General features: G+C 38.3%; 1 protein-coding gene and 1 long non-coding RNA gene across 4 annotated transcripts in view; one reads left to right on the top strand and one right to left on the bottom strand.

The window, feature by feature from the left end:
• The window catches only part of LOC105381013 (transcriptional activator Myb), a 44,298-nt gene extending 18,603 nt beyond the window's left edge, over nt 1-25,695 (bottom strand). Inside the window, exons 1-2 of one of the 3 annotated variants that reach the window (XM_048631358.1) lie at nt 25,472-25,695; nt 17,837-17,950 (exon numbers count right to left, since the gene is read on the bottom strand). In XM_048631358.1, coding sequence (XP_048487315.1) covers nt 17,837-17,950; nt 25,472-25,497 — 140 coding nt within the window. In that variant the 5' untranslated portion in view covers nt 25,498-25,695. Of the gene's footprint in view, nt 1-15,749; nt 16,351-17,836; nt 17,951-25,471 lie in introns of those variants that run through there. The other 2 variants (XM_048631362.1, XM_048631360.1) reach the window with 2 other exon arrangements.
• LOC125490906 lies at nt 13,361-14,429 on the top strand. Its single transcript, XR_007267965.1, has 3 exons — nt 13,361-13,795; nt 13,906-14,086; nt 14,262-14,429. It is a non-coding gene; the product is annotated as an uncharacterized LOC125490906 (long non-coding RNA).
• Nucleotides 25,696-27,021: the final 1,326 nt, after the last annotated feature.

Below are 27,021 nucleotides of genomic sequence, written 5' to 3'. Positions count from 1 at the left end.
TTACTACATATAAAACGTACACAGTTCTATCAACCCTCCCTCAAATTGATCTAGTACACATATAATTAAAACAAGGAAGGCGCCTTTTACACCTGTCCCTTCGAAATAACAAGTAACATTGATACAAATCTCTTGATTTTCAAAAAGATTGTCCAAGGAAATGGGATTGGCCGACCATGACATTTCGGAGAATTCCTTCTTAGGCAATAGTGGCAATTTCGAAGCAAGTTTTGATAAAGATGACTTTTGACACGGATATTATCCAATTCAATCATAAAAGAGAAATTCTGAGACAAAAATGTGTAGGTACATAGTATTATGTATTTTTGTCGGAATGATGTTTAAAAATTAATGGTGTAACCTCATAAAAAATACTTTTAGCTTTAGAAGTCAAGGGTGACCAAGTTTACAACACTTCATTCATTCCTTTCCCTAGCACACGTCAGAGTCAAACGGCAATTATTTCAAGCACGCATTTTAACTCAGCGAACATAATTCAAAATAGTCCTTAGCAAAATATAATAGAAGTTAAAATCTTGCCAACTTTGCCTTTCTTTACGCAATATCAAAAATATTAAAGTAAAATAAAAGTGGACCCAAGAGGGTGCCCTGAGGAAGTCTCCTGTTAAGTGACGCATCAAGCATGCTTCCTGCGTCCTGTTTGGGATGACCTGCTTTATTGTAACACTTTTTTGTTTGCAGCTAATGTTTTAAATCATAATTACATAACATAAGTATTTACGTACGTTTTTTTAAATTATGTTATTATATTACAAGCCATACATCTTCAGATTAAGTATTTTGTGATACTAATTATTACGATTACTAATATGTACAAAGCTACAAGTTAAACACATCTACCTAATTAAAATTAATACAGTTTACAGTACATTATCAAAATTTTAGATTAACAATGGTAGGTACATACGCAAGCTTTTCGAGGTCAATACTGATAACAAACTACAGCTGAAACTCAAACGTGAACTTCATATCTAATGCATCACATAGTTATAAACTACTGTACCTACTTATTATTTCTACAAAATCTGTCCTGAAGAATGAGTGATTTTTGTAGTTGTAATTTTCATCTGAATAATTAAAGAGTCGCACCGTATTCTGAGACCCGTATTATAATATCTATACAGCCTAAGGAGGAATCAAGTTAGCTGATAAAAATACTTTAGATAAAACATAAAAAGCTCTGGTTTCGTCATACATAAGACTCATAAGGGATTAATGTGGCTGCGTGCAGACTGATATTTGACCCGGACAAAATGAAGTGAACCATTTTGTTCAACGTTGTAATTTGTCAAACATTCCAATTTAGATTGAGACTAATAAAAGTAATAAAAGAGATGTGTAACAAATAGAACACACGACATTCATAGGACTTAAAAAAGGGTCTATAGATTCTGAAGACACAAAATGTAAAATTTAAAATTGTTTCATCATAATCACTATGAATGTATTGGTAAGTAGAATTAGGTAAGTACCAACTAAGTAGAGCCGCGAAGACTATTAGACCCGTAAGCCTTAAGAAATTTAAAAATTTTCCATACAACATGACACCGGAAGACAATCAGAAACCACGGGACTGAGCAGACAAGAACAAAAACCACGTCGCAATCTACAAGGTACCTCTGTGGTAGGCATGCGATCGGCTACTTGTGCGTTCGTAACCCAATCTGGTTCACTCGATCGGAATTAATTACTGCCATCCTTTAGATTGCGTCCAGCATTTCTTTGTCCTTTCCCATCTGCATTATTTACAGGTAAAATAGACTCTATTCGGGCATTTTTAGTTTTTACAAGATCTACTAGACTAAATTCAGAGGACACAATATACTGAACAGAGGCTATATTGCAAGAAGTTGGGTTCATTACATTATTAACAGGTTCCCAAGCATCGTGCAGGTATTTATTTCCACTAGATCCTGTTAGCAGGACGCCCTGATGTTTTTTTGCTGTCTCCTAGCTAAGATAGCTAATTTTAGTATATATATTTTATATTTAACACTAGCCGGTAGTACAGCAACAGAAAGGTTGGCTAATGCCGTTAAGATTATTCTAATTTAAATGCTAAACTTCATTATGGTATGTATTATGGTTTAAGTTATACAGCTAGGGGTGACGAATCTATTATTTTGTCTAATGCAATAAAAATATCTCAAAGGACCTTAACTTAAATAGAACACCAATGGATTCATGGTCATCGTCTGGTCTCTATGATACCTATTCAAGTTACCGCTATCCTATTCATCTCAGTTTTACTTCATCTTTTATTATTCAAAGTATGTATATACGATTATATGTATATTTTAAAAAGGTTGAGGCATCTTTACAGTTTACCTTCAGTTATTTTTTAAAATTCTTGCATTTATAAAATAGAAACCAATAAAAAGAGTTTTTTTTAATTAATCTCATAAGACTGTACATTCGATTCAACATAACAATTTAACATAACTATGAATAAACGGAAAATATTGGTCATAGAATTAATACCTATTTAGTTTTCCTGTATCCTGATGCAATAATGCACGTAATGGAAACTTCCTTGATTCTAAATGCCGAGGATTAAAAAAAAGGTTTGGAACCACTGTATTGTCTCTGACAGATAACCTTCCAAGTGTAAACAAGGGAGCTAATTCTAAGGGAACAGGTTTACTATCCCTGATGTCATAGAATAGACAAATAGTCGTACTCTAATCTTAGGGGCCTGTGAATTATAATGCATAGACGAAGAGGGGATAAATGCGAAATTCAGGACAAAAGACTGTCTATTCCTCTCTAACTTTCTCACGCAAGTACAAAAGTATTGGATGGTCATGTGCAAATTGAAAGCTATTCATCATACGGACATTGAATAGTATAATAGGTAAGTACAGTTTAATCAAATTAAAGCGAACGATTTAGTACCCACAACCAGTCGTATCCCAGGTTCAAGGGTATAAAATGATACCTGAAAAATTGTGTTGTACATTGACGTTAAAAATAGTCGATGCTTGTGCAATTTGAAGTAAACAAAAAAGTTTCCATAACGGTAAGCTTCCGCCATATTTGCAAAACGGGGGAAGTGTTCGAAATTCGAACTTTTTTGTTTTTAAATTTTCGGATCATCTGTGGGGCAAAGGCCCGCAACCATATGCCGCAAGGATGACACACCAAAGGACATGTGTGGCGTTTTTGCTTGTTAGCCCCCACTTAGCCGCTGTTTACTAAATCGTCTCACAATTACTTGTTTATCTTGCATTTGATAAGCATTAACGTTTGCTTTGATCCTTTATTGAAGGAGAATTACTAAGTTAGTTTTGGTAGCCTACACTTAGAAGGTCTTTCATTCCAACACTAATGTCCAGTTTCTTATTTGAGTAAATCTACCGAAGTACTTATGTACTTATATAATTACAGCGATAAGTTCTGACATTCTGGAATTCAAGAATAAATAAATAATACCTCAGTACGTATACCTACGGAATCGCATTAAATTCGCTATTACATCCTGTCGAACTTAGTCTCGGATGCCACATTGCATAAAATACCCTAAGACCTCTTTATCTATACCAAATTACAATTACAATCATTTTCTAAAACATATAATTAAGTTAAAGTACCACTGTAATTACATGACGTATGCGTATTAAATGAATATTTCTATGGCCAGGATAGCTTTAATGAGGGGTGGATGGCCAAGGCAGCTGCTGTCTTTGGTATTCCGATAACCATCGCAACATGCGCTAGGTAAAGCAAAGTAATTATTGACTACTGCCTTCAGTATTTCAATAATGATTAAAGGTATGCCAAACCCCAAATGATAAAAGGATTTTGATAGTGTAAAGTTACTAAATTTAAACTTGTTCAGAGGAAAAAAAAACACTAACCGAAGGTCCTAAATGCTTGGGATACTTGGGAAATTGAGGGTCTCTAAATCTATCGGGCTAAGGCTGACTGAGCTAAAGCTGAAATCAAGGGGATATGTACAAAGGTTCCACTCGAGAGAGCCACATACAGGAACTTCGCCCCCTCTCAGAATAGAATAGAATAGAGAGTCTATAAAGTAATGTGTTACAACCAGCAATAGTATCGAACTTGAAAGTTACATGAAGCAGAAGGAACATGAAAATAAAATAAAAGATTCTTCGTGCAGCTGAATAGTTGATAGTCCACTCCAGCCTGTAATAGATTTCAGTTAAAAGAACAATGACCTCATACAAATAAACACTATCTTCCTTTTAGAGGCCCCTTGCTCTCAATATGTTCGCGATCTCAATGCGAATCTTACGTCACATGTGACAAAGATATCATTTTTAGTACTTTAATGAGCTTGAAACTATTAATAAGTTCGTAAATTCTCACATATACATACTAATTTAAATAAATGTGAACTGGTTTATTAAAATAAATACATACATGAGGCCATACCATTAATCAAAAAAGGAGTGCAAATTGCAATTTATCCTTAGAAGCATAAAACCTCCTTTCGATAAGTTCATTCATAATTAACGCTGGCTGGCAAGAAAGAAAAAACAAATACTCTTTGTCCAGAAGCGCTTTCTCTAAACACCTTTCGAGGCACGCGCCCTCGTATGTAATAAGACGGCAATAAGGGAAGGAAGTTGAAAAACCTATTATTAATACGGGGTTGAGAAATGTCAAGCCATGTGCGCGGGAGTCATTGTCCCTAGCAGACCCTTAAGGCATTAATCTTATAAGGAATATAAGCGAAGGGAGCGATGACCAGGTGAAACAACCAACAGAAGGTTTTCGTATCGACAGCCTTAAAATTGGTGATTTTTATCGTCCTAACTAATTGGGTTGGTGTCTTGGTGTTATTTGTTCACGGTTTTTGATTACGTTTGAAAGTTATTAAAATTGGACAAGTTATGACCTAGAAGCATGTTTGATAAAATTGGTTTTTGTAAAGACCTACCGCCGTCGCTGTGCCCCAACTTTGAAAGAGATGTAATGTCATTTAGCATCAAACCTATAACCAGTATAGAGAAACTTACATCTATAAGAATTTGATAACTTAGCAGAGCTACAATAGTAACTTATGATGGCATTCCCTGTGGCATTCTTTAATAATTGAAGCTACTATATGCCACGCCAAAACAGCAGTGATGATTTCAGGCAAAGCCACATGAGAATCCCACAGAAGGTCAGAAAATAATAATCACAATAATGATTCTAGAATGTCTATATTATGTCTACACATTTCAAAAACCGAACGTCTGAAGTCAACGACCTATTGCACCGCATAGTGATGGGAATTCGCATTCCGGTATACGTAGCTGCGTCTACCGATCCAGTTCCGTAGGCAGGTGAAGCCACCAACCATCTGGCTTAGCACGTGTTCGCGAATTTTACCGATCGGCATCGATGGGGTTTTTGATTTTAAAACGGCGTTTCAAGCGGGAGTTCTTTTTTCAAAATTAAGTGTCCGTTTTTTGTCGGTTTCCTAAATCCATTGATGGAATCGTAAACAGTCTATTGAGGTTAGGGCACACAGTAAGCGAAAGGGAAGAATTAACGTATCGTACGATATCAAACTAGTTACAGCGTACTTACATAATAGTAAAATTAAAATAGATAGATGGATAAAAAAATCTATGATTTAGATACTTGAATGCCGTCGCAATTAATATAAGCTTTGTTTCTAAGGAAATAGCTGAATATTATATCAAACTGAACCAGTCACTGAAATTATTGTTCTAGTTATATCCCACAATGTAAGTACTAAAGTATCACCGGAAGGTCATTTAACAAAAACATACTGCTACGAATATGACCATTACAGCGATAACACCAATTAAATTTCATCACATGAACTCAATTTCTCATTATTGTTCAATAAACATTAAACTGATAAATAACTTAACATCTCAAACAGTGATTCATTCAATACTTCTAAACCAATTCCCAAACACTATCTTAAAGCATTTGGAAAACCTAAATTTTTTATCAAAGGGAATCCTCATAAAGCCAAAATTGTAAAGTAAATTTTGGCGTGGTGAATCAATCGAGGTCTTTGAAATCGAGTATCGAAAATATCCTCAAAGCTAGCCAAAATCAGTGCATCAAATTCTATACAACACATCAAGCTCTCAGCACGAAAATATCGATTTATACGGTGTATGTGCGCGTGCGGCGCCATCTGCCCCCCACGCACAAAGCCGCGTTGATTGTACGCAGCTGCTCGGCAGGGGATGACCCCAGCTCACTGTGAAACTGAATATAAATGCTATGACGATAGGTGCAATTGTTTTTTGTACTACTGCTGCCTTTTCATTCTCTGCTATCGCTTGCGCAGGGAATTGTCTTTTGCTTTTAATTACGATAGAACTAAGTCTAATAGCCTTTTGGTCACGAAAAGGTCTGGATGTAGTTATAAGAAACCACTTTTGTCTGTGACTGTAAATGTCCCATATAAAGGGCAATGCACTTGAGAAAATAATAGTGTGCGAATCCTAACAATACATGTCCCCTTGTTCTTGAAAGAAAGGGTAACATTAGACTTGGAGCTGGTTTTGAAATAAAGGAATTGCAAATTAAATGGGTACAAATGAAGGGTGTTTAAAACATGTGAAAGTATTCAATACACTTGTTTAGATGTTTTCAGTAACCAGTTATTAAAGGCAAAGTTTATTATCAGCACTTATACAGGTACTACTATCACATGAACTGAAATTCTGAAATATATTTAAGTATAAGAATAAAATCAAAATTGGATCTTGCATCTGCCTTCCATCCCACGGAAGAATTAATAGCCAAGGAAGCTGCATCCGATCCGATACATACGCATAACAATAGACAAACAAGTTTATCTCATCACTTGATCGGCCCAGACATTCACCTACATGCACTCGGGGTCAAACTTCTAAAGTTGTGGGAACCGTGTGTTTCCCAAAACGCCGTGTCATCGGCGACCCAAACTTTTAGACGGGACAAAAAGATCGGAGGACATGCACCATTGCTCGAACCCTCTTTGTCCAAAGCTTATGCAGCCCCCCGGTTTTTTAAAACGTGGGAATTCGGCCTTACCTGTCCAAATGGGGTACGTTCTCTACCCTTACATTAATTATAAGTGCAATAATTTACAATCAGTATTTTGATCCCATTCACGCGTGATTAGGTAATTCTATGCTGGAGAATTTTCGATATTTCGAATCCCATTGTGATTATAGTTATAGATGTGGGACAGAAATTAATAATAGGAATCGATTTGAATATTGTAATGACCAATATGCAGGATACTATATTAATGGTGTTGAAGAAATTATTGTGGGAAGAGATATAGTAAAATACTATACAGTCCAGATTATCACCAACATTTTTTGCACGCGCAGAAGCATCACAACAACCATGACACCGTAAAAAAGCAAAACAAACATCCAAGCTCATCAAGTATTCCTGTAAACATTCCCACACTCATCCAGGTTCATCAGAGCATAGCGAGACCACGTGCAATATGGTGCTGCCAGGTCACGCCTGTTAATTGTTAAACGGTGAACATTAGATAGGAATTAAGAATTAACATACAGATTGGGGGTGTCAAAGTTTACGTGGGTAGGCAAGCACGACTGAAGAGGATTGTATGGATGCTACGGATGAATAGAAATCAATATTATAGTGACCAGTCTTACTAATACTTTCAGATGGTGTGAGTAAAGTTTGTAAATTTAGGTATTTGGGAACAAAAGTGTTTATTGACAAAAATACACAGGCCAAAATAGAACAGATGATAGTAGTATAATCTTGAGATAAGGAAATAGAAACATTTATAATAATGACCAATAAAATTTAAAGGCACCACGATCGCCAGATGTCATAAGATAAAGCATTTAAAGTGTAAAAGAAACAGATATAAATGTATTATTATTATTGATCGTAGAGGATAATAACATTGAAATCGATTGGCGACATGTGTTCATAGGAAATTCAAAATGCATTCAAAAAACGCCCTCATACATGATAATGACCCTACTTGCAACCAACTTAAGTTTCCATAAAACAGTAAATAAAACGTGTATGAGGGCCGCACCCCTTGAGAAAATTTTCCCCGTAGAGGCTAAATTAAAATAACATTTGAAGTTTATCATGAACGGCCCGCATGACGGTATGTCAGCATAAGGTAAAAAGGTGTTCTTTTATGTTATACCGTCACGACATGGCGACATGCGAACTATGGCCATGGCAACTTAGTTAACATTTATTTTCTACTACAGACATATAATGCCATGGTCTTCGAAAAAAAGACTTTAAAGATTTCAAAACATTTATATGCTCTCACGATGGTAGTCCCAGAGAGAGTCAGAGGTAAGTCTTCTACCATTCCCTAAGGCTACTGCTTTGATAGGTCCCCTGGATTTCTACATAAGTAGGTACACTAAAATATCTGTAATTTCAAAAGAACCTTAAATGGATGCGAACAATATTCTTATTTAATTTTATCCACGTGAGTTGTCTTCTGGTCCGAGCGCATGTCCCATCCAACAATGGCTTTCCCCAAGTCGTAATTCAGGGAATAACTTAACAAAAACCTAATTTGAATATCTTAGTTATCGGTAAGAACTATCTTCGACGCATAAGTAATTTCAAGCGGAACCATCGCACGCCTTGGCACGCGCCGCAAAGCAGATGTCAGCAATTTAAGGGTCTCCTACGCATCCTTTGTTGGAGTATCGATTTTTTACCGGTACGATGTTTCGAATTACTGTTGGTGAAAGAAAACGCAACAAGGTATTGCTTGGGAGTTCGTATCTTACACAATACATTTTCATAATATAAAATTTATGTAGCCAGTATTTTTGTCAGTCAGGACCCCTCGGAAAGAACCAAAAACATAAAGGAGTGATATTTTTAAACATATAAAATTATATCCGATTGTATGCATCGTTTCGAAAACGCCAATAAAATATCGTAAATCGGGTGGATTTTTATCAAATATATTTTTTTGCACAATAAGCCCTTCCGAATCCGATGAACTTTGACATGGAGACAAGATCGACCCATGTTACGTATTCATGACTCAGAAACTACCTTTGCGGATCTGTCTCGGCACAACAAAGAAACTAGGCTGGCACGCACTTTTGTTCCGGATTTGAAGGCAAAAAAAATATAATAGAACCCTCAATTTCTTGGGTTCCCCTTCTTATATTTTTGTTAGTGTAAGTTTCTTTGCCGGGTGTCAAACCAGCTGGTCTATTCAATGCGTGTCTTGAAAAATATCGGGAGTTTCTTTCTGGGATGTTTCTCTTGTTTAATTTGTATCCACGTGGTACGTCGCTCGTACAGTCTTGGTGAACTCGTTTTAATGGTTCGTTATTATTATTCTTACTAAGTGGTAGTGGTTATAATGTTACAAATTTACCACGATGGATGGATGCATCTTTACATTTTTAGGGATTGTTTTGTGCCCTGAGGCCCTTATGTAAAGATACAAGACTTGACATTTCTCCGACCTTTTTATTTCATTTTCTGACCAGATCTTACAAAGTATAATACAAAGTATTAATTGCAAGCACGGCATAATAGAATCTCATAATTAAAATAACAATTAACTTAATCAGACGACGAAAAAACTAAATGTCAACCTGAGGCTAGGGCAAAAAGTTGTGTCCATGTAAGTAGCCATATTATAGGTGAAAAAGCTCCATTAAATACGACGCTAAGTCGCAAGGCTGTCGTGTAATTTGAACAATCGTGTGAAAGCTACGGCCTGCACTCACCCCACTTACGTGCATTGGTATTCATAGACGCCATGTTAGATAAGGGTGGGTTGTCTTGTCGATACCATCGATGCAATTTAGAATTTGGGGCAGTATTTTTGATTCTCCCTATATGACGCAATTAACGTAACGTATGTCACGATTCACTTATAAAGATGAGAAGTAAGATAACAGTTTACTTCATTGACCTACCCAACTTATAAATACCAGTCGGCATATATCTTCGAAATCTTGCCAAACAATTCCAACCAGCAACAACTACTATTCGGAATTTACAGTCTTAAAACCTCCCTCCTAAAGCTAACACTGCATACGTAACCTTTACTTCCTGTCGTGTCGTCCGCTACTCCCCTCGCCCATCGACATCGATAAAACAAAGGGCGTCCCTATCCTCGCACCTTGCTACCATCTGCCGGGCAGCACGTGAAGCAATTAACTCTGAAGCTATGAAGCCACCCTCCCTGGTCATTTACCCCCACAGGGTAACTGTCTAGGTTGACGTGACACAACAAGTTGCAATGCGATGTTCAGAAAGCTTGGTAATGAAAGTTGGCTTGAGTGCTTCGGCTTTCAGTAAGTTGGTATGGAATATGGAAAGATTTAGCAAAAAATCTGCAGTTTTGGAAAGACTGTCTGCAAGAAGTAAACGTACAATAAGAAACTTTACAAGTGTCCATCCATATTTGCTTGTTCCATGTCCAAATGAGACGACTACACGAATAACATTAAAGTATAATCTTTATAATACGAGTTGGATACAGAAGAAACCCTTCAGACCAATGACGATGTCGACAAAGTAATTATTGTACGAGAAACCCGGACAAACTTGAAAGATGAGGACGACATTTTAGGACCACACCAATGTACATAAATTAGGCAACTATTGACGAAGCAACCGGTTCATCCGAAAAGGACTCAGTAAGGAAGTTGATAAATTATCTTAGTAACATTTCTATTGTTGTGAGTTATGAAGATGATAAATCAAGAGTACGTATCAAGAGAACGTTAAATTTGGTCAAAATTTGGGGTGCAAAAGGAGCATCCTCGAGCATCATGACTCATGTCACCTGTACACCCTGGGTAGTTAGCGACTGACGCAAATTTTACTGGTTAATCCGTTTACAACGGTGACAATAAACTCTAGTCTAGCTCTTGTCTTTCTCACCGAAACGATAAGAATGAATACTGAAATTCGGATATTATTTCTTGGAAACCTAACAAAACCTGAACTGAACTGGTTGCATGCCTACATCGACACCACACCATGAAAGTCAGAAGTGGCAAGACTTTTAAAAGTTTAATGGGATTCAATAACCACAGGGCTAAGTGTTGCCCTCCGAGCAATTGTCATAAAATTGCGAAAACAATAAACGTTAATAACATAATGAAAGTTGCACTGATGCCCATAAATTCCATGGCAGTGGGCAAACTTGTTAGCGGTAAGAATGCCAGAGCAAGATCTTTTAATTTTAAACCATAATTTCCTGTCGCGAATATCTTGTTTATTCTCAGCTGTAGGCTGAGGGACTATTAAATTATCATGCTCATGACTTATGAATGAAATGCGTCGACTCATTCAATGCTAGTATAGTAATGCGTTATACAAACAATACGCATCATCTACCTACACGAATCTGGGTAGGCTTGCTAAAACTTTAAAAGGATCCTGTAATATGTAGGTACCTGTGTTATAATACAGCTAGGTACATAATATTTCATTTTATTTCTAGCAAGCACATAATTATCCTCCTCAGCTTTGTCCAACATACCCAAATTATCTTTATCTATTATGTGTATTTCACGTCAACCTACCCCGTCACTCCGTCAGTGATAAAATAAATGTCTGGGCTACACAAAATCCTTTTCTTCCTCTTGTTTTTGTCTTCTTAAAAAATATCCTACATGAAATCATGGCACATGGATAGCTCGAAACATCAAGGCGTGGTAACATTGATATTGAGAGCAAAGTGGTCAGACACATGTTACCAAGCCGACTCCCAAATCTCGTTTTCGCCGTGGTAGGTCCGTACCTAAAGTACGTGAGACCTTGAGTTTAATACCAAGGTCTTGGCAAGCACGCAGGATAATCTGTCGGCGTTTAAGAAGGTTAAAGTAGGAATGATAAATCACCATAGACGAACTAGAGAGGTGGCTTCGAATACTGACGACCGGATGACGGCAGGACAATAAAAACTTGTTAGCTAGGAACAATATTCAGATGAGATGGTGATAAAAGGGGCCCCAGGATATTGAGATACGTCTCTGTCTGCTAGGCAGTGAGCAATAGGAATAGTTCACGATCGTAGGGAGGTAGTATCTACAACCATGAGGGTAGTCAAAAGCTTGAACCCTATGCGATTTGGAATGAAGAAATTAAACTGGTTCCGTAGTAAAGTTATCGATACCGATATACTACAGGTACCTACGAGTATGATAAACAGTAGGTACCACCCTACCACCCACCAATACCCCACCCAGTAGATAGCACCCTGATCAGAAGAACATCAGGAGGAAACCATGAATAATGGTCAGAAAACTGCACTTCACTCTATCTGTAGATAGCGGAAACTCGATGACTCAGCCACTACCTTCCCTTGTACTTTCAAGAAAAATTAAAAAACCGACTTCAAAAAACCACTAAAATGTAAGAAATAATTTAAGGTTTACACAAATTCTACTCGTATGAGACAGTACAAATATACCTAAGCAGGAACTGTTCTTTTTTGATGTTGGTGCGGTGACAAAGTAATCTGAAGAAATATGGCACCAACTTCAAAAAAGAACAGTTCCTGCTTAGGTATATTTGTACTGTCTCATACGAGTAGAATTTGTGTAAACCTTAAATTATTTCTTACATTTTAGTGGTTTTTTGAAGTCGGTTTTTTAATTTTTTTAATTATTATTTTATTTAATAGTTTTTAGTTTATTTGTAATAATTTTCAATCAAAATTAAGGTGCAAATGATACCAAAAAGTCCTACTAATCAATACGAATCATTCAAGCCTAAACACGAAGTAGTTGCTATATACCGTTGAGGAGTTCCCCTGACTGCCTTCCGTTTCCATCATCAGATCAGCTCAAGGTCACCATCATATTTTTTTGTTATAAGATCTATATTTACGTTCTTAATTTCATTAGAATCGGTTAATATGTGCCCAAAATGGAAATTCATACCCTGTTTTTACCCCTTTACCCACCCTTGGGGGTGAGATAAAATTCTGAAAAAAAAATGGGACCACCTGGGAGCTCAACCCAATACAACAAAAAAAGAATTTTCAAAATCGGTTCATAAACGGCGGAGTAATCGGTGAACATACATAAAAAAAATATAAAAAAAAAAAAAAAAAAAAAAAGATCCCGACGAATTGAGAACCTCCTCCTTTTTTTGAAGTCGGTTAAAAATAGAAGCCTGAAACTGATTCGATTTGGGTAGGTATCTATGTACCTTATGTATTAAACCCGTCCAGCGGTATTTTGGCTTTATTTTACAGTACAGAGCACACTGATGATGCGGACATACATTATTTATTATTATGTATGTAAGTAGGTAGGCAGTTTAGACCTTGGGGATATGCACAAAGGTTCCACTCGAGAGAGCCAGGTGCAGGTACTAACACCCCCACAGGGGCGCGATTCACATCTCAACCGAAATATTTGTAAAGCGATACGAACGAGTTACGAGATGAAATCCGCAATGTTCAAAAACGCGATTCATAACACATATACTTTGATCTCGTTTTCATATCGCTAGTTCGTATTTGGATCGCTTGAGTGAAATGAATGAAACTATATTTTTTTAATTGCCATGCAAAAATAATAAATACTACCACTAATTGTTTTAAATAATTTTGTTCCTACAATATATTTTGTTGGAATTAGTGACGATAGCAAGTATTAAAAAACGGCTTTTTAATTCAACGTTGAAGAAATTCATAACCTGTGGCACTTTTGACAGCCGCCATGTTTTCTTTTCTACATAAGCTGTTTGCTCATTTTCGTGTCAACGTAGTTTTTTTGGAAAATAAGAAGAAAGGAAGTTTAACTAACTTAGAGAAATACGACTGAGACATGTAAGTATCAATGTATTAACCTATTTTTTTTGAAATATAGATGTTACCGGTTGTAGTCAAGAAGGTATTGTAATTTACGATGTATCCAATTTCTGTTTGAATTGTTTTAGAATCATGAACGAGATGAACACAAGCAGCAGCGGATGTGCTTGAGTTGCAGATGGAGCAACTGCGTTGTGAGAGGGCCACGGCTTCAGCCCTCCCAATGATAGCTGATTAACTGAAGCAATGAACAGACAGGCTGCAGTCAATGAGAGGCTTCTTGAGCAGGGGCTCCTCATATGGAAAAAGGTAGGTTATTCCTAAATGTTTGGCTAAATAATAGAATAGAATTTAACTTCATTGTTACCCCAATAATGTGTTAGGAAAACTGGTGTTGAATATTTATGTTACAGTGTAGTTTTTTTAGTGTCTGTAATTTTTTTAGAACAATATCATACTGAACTTTTCATTTTGTGTTTTCTAGGCTAATGAAAGGAACAATCAAGACTGGCGGTGCGCGGGAGGATCCCGTCCCTACGCATGCGCCTGGCCTTCAATGGCCTCACGCCTCTCTTCTTCCTCTTCTTCATGCGTCAATTCAAACAGAGGAGCACCTGTGATTACTGATTACCTAAGTTCCTATATACAATAATAGTTTAATAATTGTTAACAAAATATTGTATTATATATGTATTAATAATTAAACACAAGGCTAAAAGCATTTTGTAACAGTCAACCTATAGGAGAGAATACGAGAAAAAATAAGACTGATCTTTGATTGCCATTATCTGTAGCTTTATTAAGTGGTAAAGGGACCTAATTACTACCTATATTTTTTAGTATTTGTGATAATTCATAGAATTTATTAGTTCTTTCAATAAATAAAATATACATGCATTACAATGTGTTTAATTCATTAGCTTACAATTTGCACACTGAGGGAATGTGTATGCTTTCGGTTAAAATATTCTACCTCATTCTGCGATGGCCTCTGGCCAAAACCCACGCCAATCAAATAAATATCACTAATACAAGCTTACTATAAAGGAAAATTACGAATTCGGTAAAGATGGAAACGTATCTCGTAGGGACGGCTGTCTGGCTGAAAAATGGCTTGAAGATCTTGGAGAGATGCGTACAAGGTCAATTTCACTCTTAGCATAGCAGTATTTTTTCTGAAAACGATCTAACAATTTCACCCTTTTCTTCGAAAGTTTAAAATCGCTTTAACGTCAAAATATGACAGATAAGCGATATCAAATAATTCAACAAAAATGACATGAATCGCGTCATTCTCCATTCCGTTCATTCATTTTGCGATCTCGAAACGATCTTACTATGTAGCTTGTTTTTAGTGCCACGTGAATCGCAATTTCATAGCTCGTTCGTAAAAATCTGAAAACGAGATGAAAACGAAGGTGTTTTTTGTGACACGAATCACCCTCCAGAGAATAGAATAGAATAGTATGTAAGTAGGTACTAAACTAATTAAATAAATCATGCCGGATGATGATGAGTCAAGTTCACTACTCAGCGTTGACGATTCTAAATTGATATCAAAGAGGCACTAAAACCAGCCTTATAAATAAATAAAAAATCTTCATCAGCGCAGAGGGGTAAGTTAGGATTAAACCTGGAATGCGCTTGAATAAATATTGTTAACATAATGTTAGATACTAACCTAATAAGCACAAAACAGATGCTTGTTAAAGTTACTAGTGTAGAGTAGCTATAAAATTGATAATTGGTTTTACTTATCTCAATTATATGTAGTGAAACCAATTTATCTGGTCAGACGACAGCTATCATAATGTCATTCATTCATACGAGTAGTCAATTGTTTCAGATAATTTTGCTTCACAATACTACAATACTTAAGTTTAATACGAAACAAAAGCGCATCGTATTGCCGGTAGACCCACCTCCATGGTATGCAGCGAGATAAGGCGAATAAAAACAAAACAAGACTCACTTTCTCTTGCGGCCGGCATTGAAGCTGCTACCCTCCTCCGGAAGATTGAAGGAATCTCCGAAAATCCGATATTGCAAGTCATCCTCATCGTTGCCTTGAAATTGCATCGCTCCAACACTTTATCTGAGCATACGCGACGAAATACGAACCACCCCTATCGCAGACATTATTACAAAACATCAACTTTTACCGAAGCACTCATTTTTCACAGAATGTAACCTTAAAATCGCGTTGAAAAAAGTTCAGAAATTACCGCGAACGTAGCCGAAAGAGTTCGTAAGTTTTTAAATTTTATGTTTTTAATTTTGTTTTTTTTCACGCGGCGTCGAAGAGGCAAGGGTCCCGCCGGCCACTGCTCGCGGAGCCAAACTGAAGAGGCAGCGTGTTGGACAAAGCGCGGGAAACAGCCCGACTGGTCCCACCACTTTAGGCGCCCGGGGCGCGTTATAATGGCCATGGAATTCCTTTATAATCAACACATTTTGGAGTTTTGAACCATAAGTTTGCGTGTCCGTATGTTTTGTAAGGAGAGTCAATTAATACCTCGTAAATAAGGTAAAACGCTTTGCAAGTTTGCCGAAAGCTCGCTACAAGTCCGATTTGCGGTGGTTTTAAACAGTCACGTTTTATGAAAGCTTCTGCTACTTCAACTAAAGGCTCTTTCATTAAGAGAAGTACCTAATTTCAAAAAATATGTATGTATATCTTTGTAGTAAAATTTATAGACTGATTGCCCTCCACCGCTACGGTAGGATTCATGTGATCAATGCTGATGACTACTTATCACTTAATTACGTAAAAAATACTGTAGGTATTTAACGAAAGGTATTTTTAAAATACCTACTTTTTGAAACCAGCGAAAACAAATCTGTGAATGAATACAGGAAAAAAAATAGTTTGAAACAGTACCTTACACATCGTAACTTTGTTTTTATCACACTGCAATACTTTAATAGTTGATAGTTGTGGTTTAAAGGTCTTACAATAGTTACAATACGTACCGGCTCCAATCGTTGTAACATTTTCATAATTCTACCAGCCAACGAAAAAAAGGGGCCCTTTCGGAACCCATAGCTCACGTGAAATTCGTAGAATCTACCTACCACTTAAGCAAAAACTTAACTTATTTATTGCTAATTTCTACTTAAAGTTGCCGTCATTATAGAACACCCACAAGGGATCGATTCTCATGACATCTCAAGAAGAAGAACACCGGATAGAGGCTCAGAATAGGGTACTTCCAGAGATAACATTCCTTGTTTATAAATAGGTAGTTGGCAAAGGTAATTATGCTTCACAGCCTACCGATGTCATGTATCGTAAGATGTAGTAAGGCAGTTGTGAATGGATGACTATAAAACGCTTAATTAGAGATCTAATAGGTCAAATGGCATGTGCTTTCGGTTTGGAATGATGCGTAAAAAAAGGCTATAAAAAACGAGCGAAGAAATGAATGAAGACTGAAAATGCCAGCGATCGCTCAACTCAAGATACCTATTTGAGGATCTCAGAAAGGCATTAGCTCATTAAATAATTAATTTAATGCCTACTAATAAACTGTCTGTATATATATCACAACTGAGAATGTTAAAGTTAAGTACCTATGACATAACGCTTGCATTTACCTACCATAAATTCACATTTAGCATATAGGTAACATTAAGTTCATACTCTGGAACAACGCGAACTCGGGTTTTCATATTCTGATAGCTAGATCTACTTACTAACTTTTGTATATGGGTATGGAACAATATTATTATAATGACTGTCAGATGTTAGGTACATCGGCATCGGCATACGCATCGACTTACGTATCGAGATGGTACAGTGCAGATCAAACTTGGTAGTTCTGAAGTCGGCGAATGCACTTTTTTACCTTTCCAAACTAACAAACCTCATTTTCTTTTTTTCAAAGATTGATAGTTGGTAGGTGGTTACTAGTTATTTCTAAAGCACGAAAGTTTAATCGCAACAAACTTTAGACAAGTTGTTTCGACCGAACTGTAGTAGGGTATCAGGAATAGGATTTTTTGAGTTTCCCTCTCACCATCATTATCATCATCATAAATATAAAATAATGTACTCACTCCTCTTTTATAATCACGTAATCTTCATTAGCTTCCGTCGCCAGTTTCGCTTTGAGTGCCTTGAGTCTGTCCATCTGTACTTGAAGATATGACTTTGTGCTTTGGTCTTCCATTCTGAAACCAGATGTTGGATCAGTAAAGGTGTTATAGGTGTACAATACTTATCATTTTTTTTTCATTAGCCAGAAGATGTAGTTCTCTCTCTCTCAGCCTTCTGTAGTCCACTGCTGGACATAGGCCTCTCCTAACGATCGCCACCCCAAACGGTCACCCGCCATCTGCATCCAGCGGCTTCCCGCTACCTTCCGCAGATCATCAGACCAACGGGTTGGGGGGCGACCGACACGCCGTTTGCCGACACGGGGTCTCCACTCCAGAACCTTTCTACTCCAGCGGTCGTCGGCTCTGCGGGCTACGTGGCCAGCCCATTGCCACTTCAGCGTGCTAATCCTTTTGGCTATGTCGGTAACTTTAGTTCTCCTGCGGATTTCTTCATTACGAATCCTATCTCGCAGGGACACGCCTAACATAGCCCTTTCCATAGCACGCTGAGCAACTCTGAGCTTGTGGATAAGCCCTTTGGTGAAGCACCACGTCTCGGCTCCGTAAGTCATCACTGGCAACACGCACTGATTGAAAACTTTTGTTTTCAGACACTGAGGTATGTTTTCAGTGAAGATGTGTCGTAATTTCCCGAACGCTGCCCATCCGAGTTGGATTCTACGAGCTACCTCTTTATCGAAGTTGGATTTACCTAATCGGATCACTTGTCCTAGGTAGGGATACTGATCGACAACTTCGATGGTGACACCTCCTACAGTTACGGGCGATGATGAAACATGTTCGTTCGACATGACCTTTGTCTTGTCCATGTTCATTGCCATCAAACCATCGTGGGCAAATGCTGGCTGACTTCTTGGAGAAGGAGGGCCTCTATATGATGAACTCCTTCTACAAGAAGAAGCCACAAAGGAAGTGGACGTGGATTAGCCCCGATGGGAAGACTAAAAACGAGATCGACTTCATATTGACGGATAAGAAGCACATATTCAATGATGTCTCAGTGATCAGTAGGGTTAAGATGTAGTTAATGCATTAATTTAATAACTAGGGATGATTATAGAGTGGTTTTCTTGTAATATTTCGTTTTTCTGGTAAACATACAGACGGCAATGGGAATGGGACAGAACTTCGAATGGCCATAATCGGTAGTGGTTGGATGTGGAAGGCCGAGGAAGAGCAGTGAAGGATACCTGGGTGATGTTAAAATGGATTTATAATTTAATAGTAGGTTCATTCATTCATTCGTTCATCCCAAGGTAGCCAAGGTTGTCTGGAAGAGATCGCTCGCAGCGATAAGGCGGCCTATTGAACTAATCAACTTAAAATTGAAATTTATACATCTACATATTTATACTTATTGTGTGTTTTATCAATAAAGTTGTATTGTAATTTAGGTATTTTCATATTGACTACGAAGCCTGGTGTACCTAATTTATAGGTGATTTCAAAATTGGATCATTTTTATCCTCGTGCTTGATCTAAAACTTGCATTCTAGATGGTAAAAGTCATTGAACACATTAATTTACACCTTTCATCTATCAATCGATTTTGTTATTTAACCACGCGGTAATTTCGCAAATGTCAAAAGATACCAGAACCGGTTTCCCTAGTCCCGTCTGAATGAAGATGGAAGTGGAAAATTATCTGGCAGTAGGAAATTCCTATTTAATTTGCGAGAAGATAGTTTAGCAGCTTATTTATTTTCGCATCCGGTTTGATTAATTATTGGAGGGTAGTTTTAAAATAAAATAAAAATAAAATAAATAGTCATTTATTTCAGGCAGGCACCCATATTACACATTATATAAAACACAAACATACTTACACATATAAATTAAATTGTAGTATTACAATTATTATCAGTTACATACCTATTACATAGGTAAGGTCATTTTTATTTTCGATTTGCGTCTTGATGAACAGAGAGCCAGTGTCTGTAGAATGGATTTCTAAAATCCTCACTTACCACTTTCAGTATTGCATTCCCAGTGCTGCGCAGCCCCGACCAGAATGTCGCTATACGTGACCTCAGGACTGCGAAGAAGTCAGGCACTCCCGCCTCAGAGAACATGCCCGACGCGCTACAGTACCGCGGCCGCCTCATGAGGGTGCGGTATGCGTCATTATACTGCACCCTCATGGTGCTCATCGCCTTCCGGGTGTAGTTGATCCACAGATGCCCAGTGTAGATGTTCTGGCAGTATGCCCTAAATAAAGTTATTTTAACTTGCTCACTGCATCTGTGGAATCTGCGGGCAAGCATGTTACATCTGATCGAGAGTGCCCGTCTTTCACGCTCTATGTCAGTGTCATCCCTGAGGTCACTTGTCAGTATATGGCCGAGATATCTGAACTGCTGCACAACCCGAACCGGTGCCCCATCCAGAACGACTTCGGGCACCCTCTCCGGACCCCTCCCCGCTCTGAACACCAGCATTTCGGTCTTCGACACGTTGTACTTCAGTCCATGCGCATTTGCATAATGCTCACAGACCGAAAGTAGTTTCTGCAGACCCCTGATCGAGGGGCTGAGGAGCACCATGTCGTCCGCATAACTGAGATTGTTTACACAAACGCCCCCAATATGACAGCCGACATTGGTGCTCCGCAGACCCCGAATCAGGTCGTCGATGTACAGATTGAAGAGGTCCGGCGAGGTGAGCCCACCCTGACGAACTCCGCAATCTAACCTGTACTCGTTAGATGTCGCGTCGCCCCACCTCACGCAGTTAGTTTGGTTTCCGTACCAGTACCTCAACAGACTTATCACATCATTCGGAACATCTGAGCTCGACAATTTGTTCCAGAGAATATTATAATTCACTAGATCAAATGCCTTGCTCAGATCCAAGAAACAGGCATATACTGAGGTAGATCGATCGGTATAATATTTCACGGTGTGTTTTAAACTCAGTATAGCCGAGTCCGTTGAAAGACCGGGGCGGAAACCAAACTGAGCATCCGAAATATCTAACTTTCCCACCAGTTCGGGCTGCAGCAGACGCTCCAACACCTTACCCAAAATGGTTCCTAACGAGATAGGACGATAGTTACCAGCAGATCCAAGGTCACCGGTCTTGTTTTTTGCCACCGGCACAACGACAGTCTTCATTAGCGCACTAGGAAGGTAGCTGTACCTAATACACATATTATACAGGTTGCATAGCTTTGTGCATATCTTCTCACCAGCATACAACAGGTGCTCCACGCTAAGTCCGTCTAGGCCGGGCGACTTGCCTCGCTTCATGCCGGCGAGGGCGCGCGCCACGTCCCGCGCAGTGAACTGCAGCCGCTCCTCCGCCGGCCGCGCCCCCGCCGGCGCGCCGCCCGCGCCCTCCGCGGAAGCCGCCCGCGGGGCGACCTTGAACCTGCCAGCAAACATATCGGCGATCTCGCCAGGATCCTGCAGCCCTTCTACCGAAGCCGGTAGACCTTGCTTGTAGCTAAGTTTTCGAGTGGAGTTCCAAAACTTAACAAAATTCTTGTTTTTCCTATGTACCGCTATAATATTACATTTTATGGTCTCTTCGTTTTTCTGGCACCATTTTAGAGTGTTTTTGAAGTGTGTCCTACTCGACTTCATATTTTCGAACATGATTCCTGCACTAGGTTTACCTGCAGCCACCCAGCACTGGAAATGCAATCGTGCCAGCTGGTGACTACCTCGCACATGATAGTTCCAACCTAGCACCTTTTTCTTTCTACTTCTCTGTTCAACAAGACGCACACCTGCACTAATTATGGAGCCCTCCTGTAGTACAGTTATAATATCAGCATACACATCGTCAATATATAAATAATGATTACTCACATTCATACAACAGTCATTCATACATTCGCCACAGCTTACGTCATCTTTTACACCGTTCAACTTCTCATTACAATGTTTAAAATATAGGCTACATTGCTCCTTATCTCTCTCACCCCAAATAATACTTTTAGGTAAACTAGATTTCTGACTAGAACACATTGGTTTGACTAATTCACAAGGAAACGAACACTCTATAGCAAGCGGAAGATGGTCAGACCACCCCACGTCGTACAATACCCTCGCCGAGACGACGGTACTCCAGGCCGCTGCCGTCGTCAGGCAGTGGTCCAACCACCTGCGCGTGCCGTGCGCCTCACTTATGAAGGTGTATGTGTTTGAACTTAAACCTAATAACTCTGTATCTGCACAAGTCCACAGTTGGTCATTGCAAAAACTAAACATTTCGTTGCAAAATAAGGTGCCGGGGTGAGAGTTAAAATCACCTAAAATATATACATTTGGTATTTCGTAATTATCAATACTAGCAGTAATATGCGCCAGGCAACTTGTGAATTCTGGCAGGTTATCAATACTATCAGTGGGCATGTAGATCGAGAAAACTAAGAAGGAGTTAGAGCCATTACTAATTTTAATACCTAAGATACGGTCGGTATCACATTCAATTAATGAGACGTTTGTAAATTTGGTTTTTCGCCATAGTAAAGCGAGTCCACCAAATGGTCTCCCTCTCAAAACACCCACTGAAGTATCAACGGATGATTTAGCCACACAGTTGAAGTTATCATCAATTTCGTTTACAAAATTTAGATCGTGCGGGAGTAACCACGTTTCCTGTAATGCCAAAATATCAAAGTCACGACACAGGGTACGGACATGTTCTACGGATCTTTTGATATTTTTACAATTGTAAGATAACAAGTTGATTTTGTTAGTTGTACTATCCATATTAAAGTATTCATATTACTGCTTATTTTCGAGTAGGTACTTTACTGTCACGGTACCGCCTGAATTTAACTCCAGACGGCCAGAAGTCACTACTTAGGAAAGTACCTATTTTGCATTGTGATATTAACACTTTAAATGAATTGAAACACATTTCTCGTGATTGTGTTAACAGTTCAACGTCGATGCATTCTTCATTCATTTCCTGAATATGGTCTTTAATATCATCCACGGTCGTTGTTTTCATAAGTCGCGAAACATAGATAGTTACCGGCAACTGGGCCACTTGTAACTTACTCGGCTTCTGCGCAGTCCCACTCATATTAGTGTTGCGCTTACGTTTCTTACGCTCGACGAGAGTGAAGCTATCATCATGCTTATCGGCCCTCACAGGACGGGTGGAGTTTGCCTGCAGCGGCACGGCGGGCGGCCGTGTAGGTACTGCCGGCCGCACAGCGATGTCTCTGTACGTCGGCACGCGAACCGGTTCCGTGTGTCGCGGGCTCGACTGACTAGTAGGAAGATCCACCGCGCTACCTACATCGTTAGATTCGTTAGGTATCTTGTTAGAGGATGGCGTTACGTTCATATTTTCATTATTAGTTCGACGTCTAGGACTTCTCCTTTGAACTGACGGTGTAGTTGCGGGGTATTTTTGCGTATCCAATTTCTTTATCGATGATTCTAAATTACGTAGATCACCGCAAACTTTGTCCTCAAAACCTTTGATCTCAGATTTTGAGACACAGTCGTTTCGTAGATTCTGCAATTCAGTTTTCATGGTCACAAGGTCCTTCAACAGGCGGGTTACATCGATGTAATCGAATGTCACGGGGGGAAGTTTATTTAGATCCTGAGCCACAAAAATGGGCTGCCGATCCGGATGCGTGTCCTTAAATAGTTTTATGACATCCTTTATGTTTTTCTTTGTTTTATCATCTCCTTTTCGAAGTATACACCTTCCACTGTCAGATATGTTTTCATACAGCACTGATTTACCATGCTCAACTTCACTATCGTTAAAGTTGGTAGCACATATTTGTACCACGCTTAACTCATCTAATTTATCAATTTTGTTCTGGACAAATGTCAAGAATTCGTTTATTATCACTTTATTACTCTCCATATTTACACGTTAACACTATGAGACATGGGTGAGTTATTAACTGATATAAATTATCAGGTCATTTAATCGTTTTTCTTAATTACTATAATTACTAATTTCTACCCCACCATATTATACCTACATTTTAATCTCAGCTCATCAAAATCTGTTACTTTTCTTTTACTTCTAACTTCTAAGGCAGAAGAAGCTGCTTCTGCAGTGGTAGGTAGGTATCATCATACTACAATCGGCAATCATTCACTTCTGAACACAGGCCTCTATATCAGCAAAACAGAAATACTACCGTATATGTGTGTAAAGGATCTCAATCCAGGGCTAGTAGCACGGGGCGCAATAACGTGACACAAGTTTTGCATCGCGCTCACTCACATCACATCGCCCAACTTTTGTCACGTCTTAAATGCGGCCCGTATACTAGCCCTTCAGTTACAGTTAGCTGCAGGGTGTCCCACGCTAAGTGTGATTGTTCCTAGTCCCTACTCGATGACTCATATACCTGTACTTATCGGTTCTTCGGCAGACATAATCCTCCGTCACTTCAGTAGACTTTTAACACATTGAATGCCGACTACGCAATATTGCGTAGTACGTACTACGTACCATGTGGTACCTAGTGACATTAGGTACCTTCGGCACTCAATGGGTTAAGCTTAAGTAGCTAGGTATGTATAGCAAGTTAGCAACCTATACAGGGTGTTGCAAAAGTCGGTAACTAAGCAATCTGGGGCAATGAAACTACCTAACTCCTCTCAGATTGTCGATGTCAATGCTAGCTAAGAAGAGGGTCAGGTTTCTTTGCACCAGAATGTACACGTAAGTACATCTACATCTACCGAATAGGTACCTAATGAGTGGATGCCTACCTGTACAATGTACATGTACGAGGTATGTACCTACAACATAGCCCACGAATCCGCGACCTAATGCCACTCATCAATCATACCTCGGTATACTTACCTAGGTAATCCTTATCCCTATCCAGGAATAGGGATCACACTAGGTATTTACCATAGAATAGATAGTTGAATCCGTTGAAAAGTACTAAATCAGGAAATCACAACTAAATACACCATAGGTATAGGTACGTAATAATCTCGTATGACGTCATAATCATAATATATCGGACCGTGTCGGAGAGGTTGACCGAAGTTGTAGTAATTTCATGCCATTAGGTATTAGCGATTGATTCAAATAAGAACATTTTGAGAATAAACATAACTGAGACTAAACTGTGCCACTTGTTCGTCTTTCAAGTTGTTTCGTTCTATTCGGTATCAAGCTATCAAGTGAACATTATCAGTACAATAGGTACAAAAAACGCAACGCTTCCTACAACTCCATTGCATAATCTCGCACGGACGGCATTGAACTAAATACGACGTAAAAACGTGAAAATTACAACAATACAAAGGGTATCTCTAAAGAAAACAATGACATTTTAATGTTTTTCTTCAAACACCCACAAGATTTTGTTGTAAGACTCAAAGTCCGTTATATTTTTGAAGATCGAATTCGAAGCAAAACGGCAACTAACGGTGGACAACATTGAAAATCACCTTCTGAAATAGCCCGTCTGACCTAATTAGAGAGAAATAGTGTTGCATTTATCTAAATACGGGTGTTACAGTGTAAAAATAAACAATTGAATGTGTGATTGAACAGAAGAAACTCGAAATGTTATGACTTTTGTGGTTAGAAATATCCATACTGATGACATTATCGATCACATACCTCGAACTTTCATCATGCTGCGCCATGTATTTGTATTAGATACCCGTGTTAAAATAAGAAATTGAAATTGTAAATAATTTATAAAATGTGGTGTATGATAATATTAATCTAAATTGCACATTAATTCAAGTAAAATAAATAAAAACTTTCAACTTCAATCACCACAATTCGTTAGTATTCGTTAAACTCAAAATGGTGGATAGTCTATTTCAGTCTCTCTACAGTTGGATTCTTTAGGTAAGAAAGAGATAGAAACAGACTGTGATTTGTAAATAGAACGTTGCGACGGTTACGCCATCTTGAAACATGTTAGGTAAACTTTCGACTCTATGGCAAGAAAGTTGCCAGTGTTAAAAATAACTATATAATGTCATACTACACCTCTAATATTTAATTCCGATTTAAATGAAAACTATAAGGTTAAAATAATTAAGAATTTTCAACCATAGTCAAAAACCGCCTATAGTTTTGTTACATAAATATGGCGCTAGTGAAACTTTCATGTTCAACAGTTCGAATGTCAATCAATTGTTCGGCGTCGGCACTGGATTCGAGTATTTTGAGCCAATACAAATAGGTTTGTTCCACAAACAAGTTTCCTATTTGGCAAATATAGCCAATGGAAGTTTTCTCGACGCAAATACGAATAAGTACCTAAGTGTAAGCTATCTGCGGTAGCATTACTGGTATTTGTTGAGGATATGAATGGTTTATTTATTTTATTATACATATAATTCTGAGGTAGGTACGTCGGATGTACCTACTTCATGTTTTTTTCTATGGTGGATCAGATAGGTATATAATAGTTAGTTACCTTGTTCCTACCTAGGTATACTTTTCTCTACCCACAAATCTTGTTTTCTGATTATTTTTATTCTGAATACATATTCTACCTATTATATAAGTATTATATTAAGGACGAAGTATTATATTTGTATGTCACTATATTATCACAAAACACAGAACCGGAGACATTTACGTAACTATCTATAAGGTCAATCGCACAACTGGTGGCTACTCTACTAAACGCACTCCACTGTGTTGAGCGGCGCGTCTCTTTCTTCGCAGTAGAGCATCAAGATTATTTGAAAGACTTTAATATGGAAGAGAACTTTTAAAAAGTAATAGAATTTAAATGTAATAGAAGAAAGAAACGCGGCAACGAGGCGTTTGTTAAAAAAAAGATTACTTACATTTTTGGAGAAACAGATGGCGTTGTCTGGGTTGTACTAAACTGTCAAACCCTCAGAACACAGATTTTGTGTCAGCTCACATCTTATTTCCACATAGGAAATTCTATACTTATCTGCCCTCATGCGTTCGCTACAGCGACGACGCTTGAAAAATAAACATTCTGAACTTGTAAATGGGAGGTTTTCAACCATAGAAAAACAACCATAGATTATAGATGACTTCATACTAAACAGCACTGCATTTTTTTTTGCCGCCATCTAAAAAAAAATGCAGTTCTTTTTGAATATGAAGTCATCTTGTATAAGCGGAGCGGAGTGGAGCGGCGAAGTAAAATATTCTCTCAGGCCCAAGTCTGT

The sequence above is a fragment of the Plutella xylostella genome, chromosome 28 (genome assembly GCF_932276165.1).
Source record: "Plutella xylostella chromosome 28, ilPluXylo3.1, whole genome shotgun sequence".
Taxonomy (NCBI): domain Eukaryota; kingdom Metazoa; phylum Arthropoda; class Insecta; order Lepidoptera; family Plutellidae; genus Plutella; species Plutella xylostella.
Note: the sequence above shows the minus strand (reverse complement) of the source record. Positions and strands in the feature narration are given on the sequence as shown.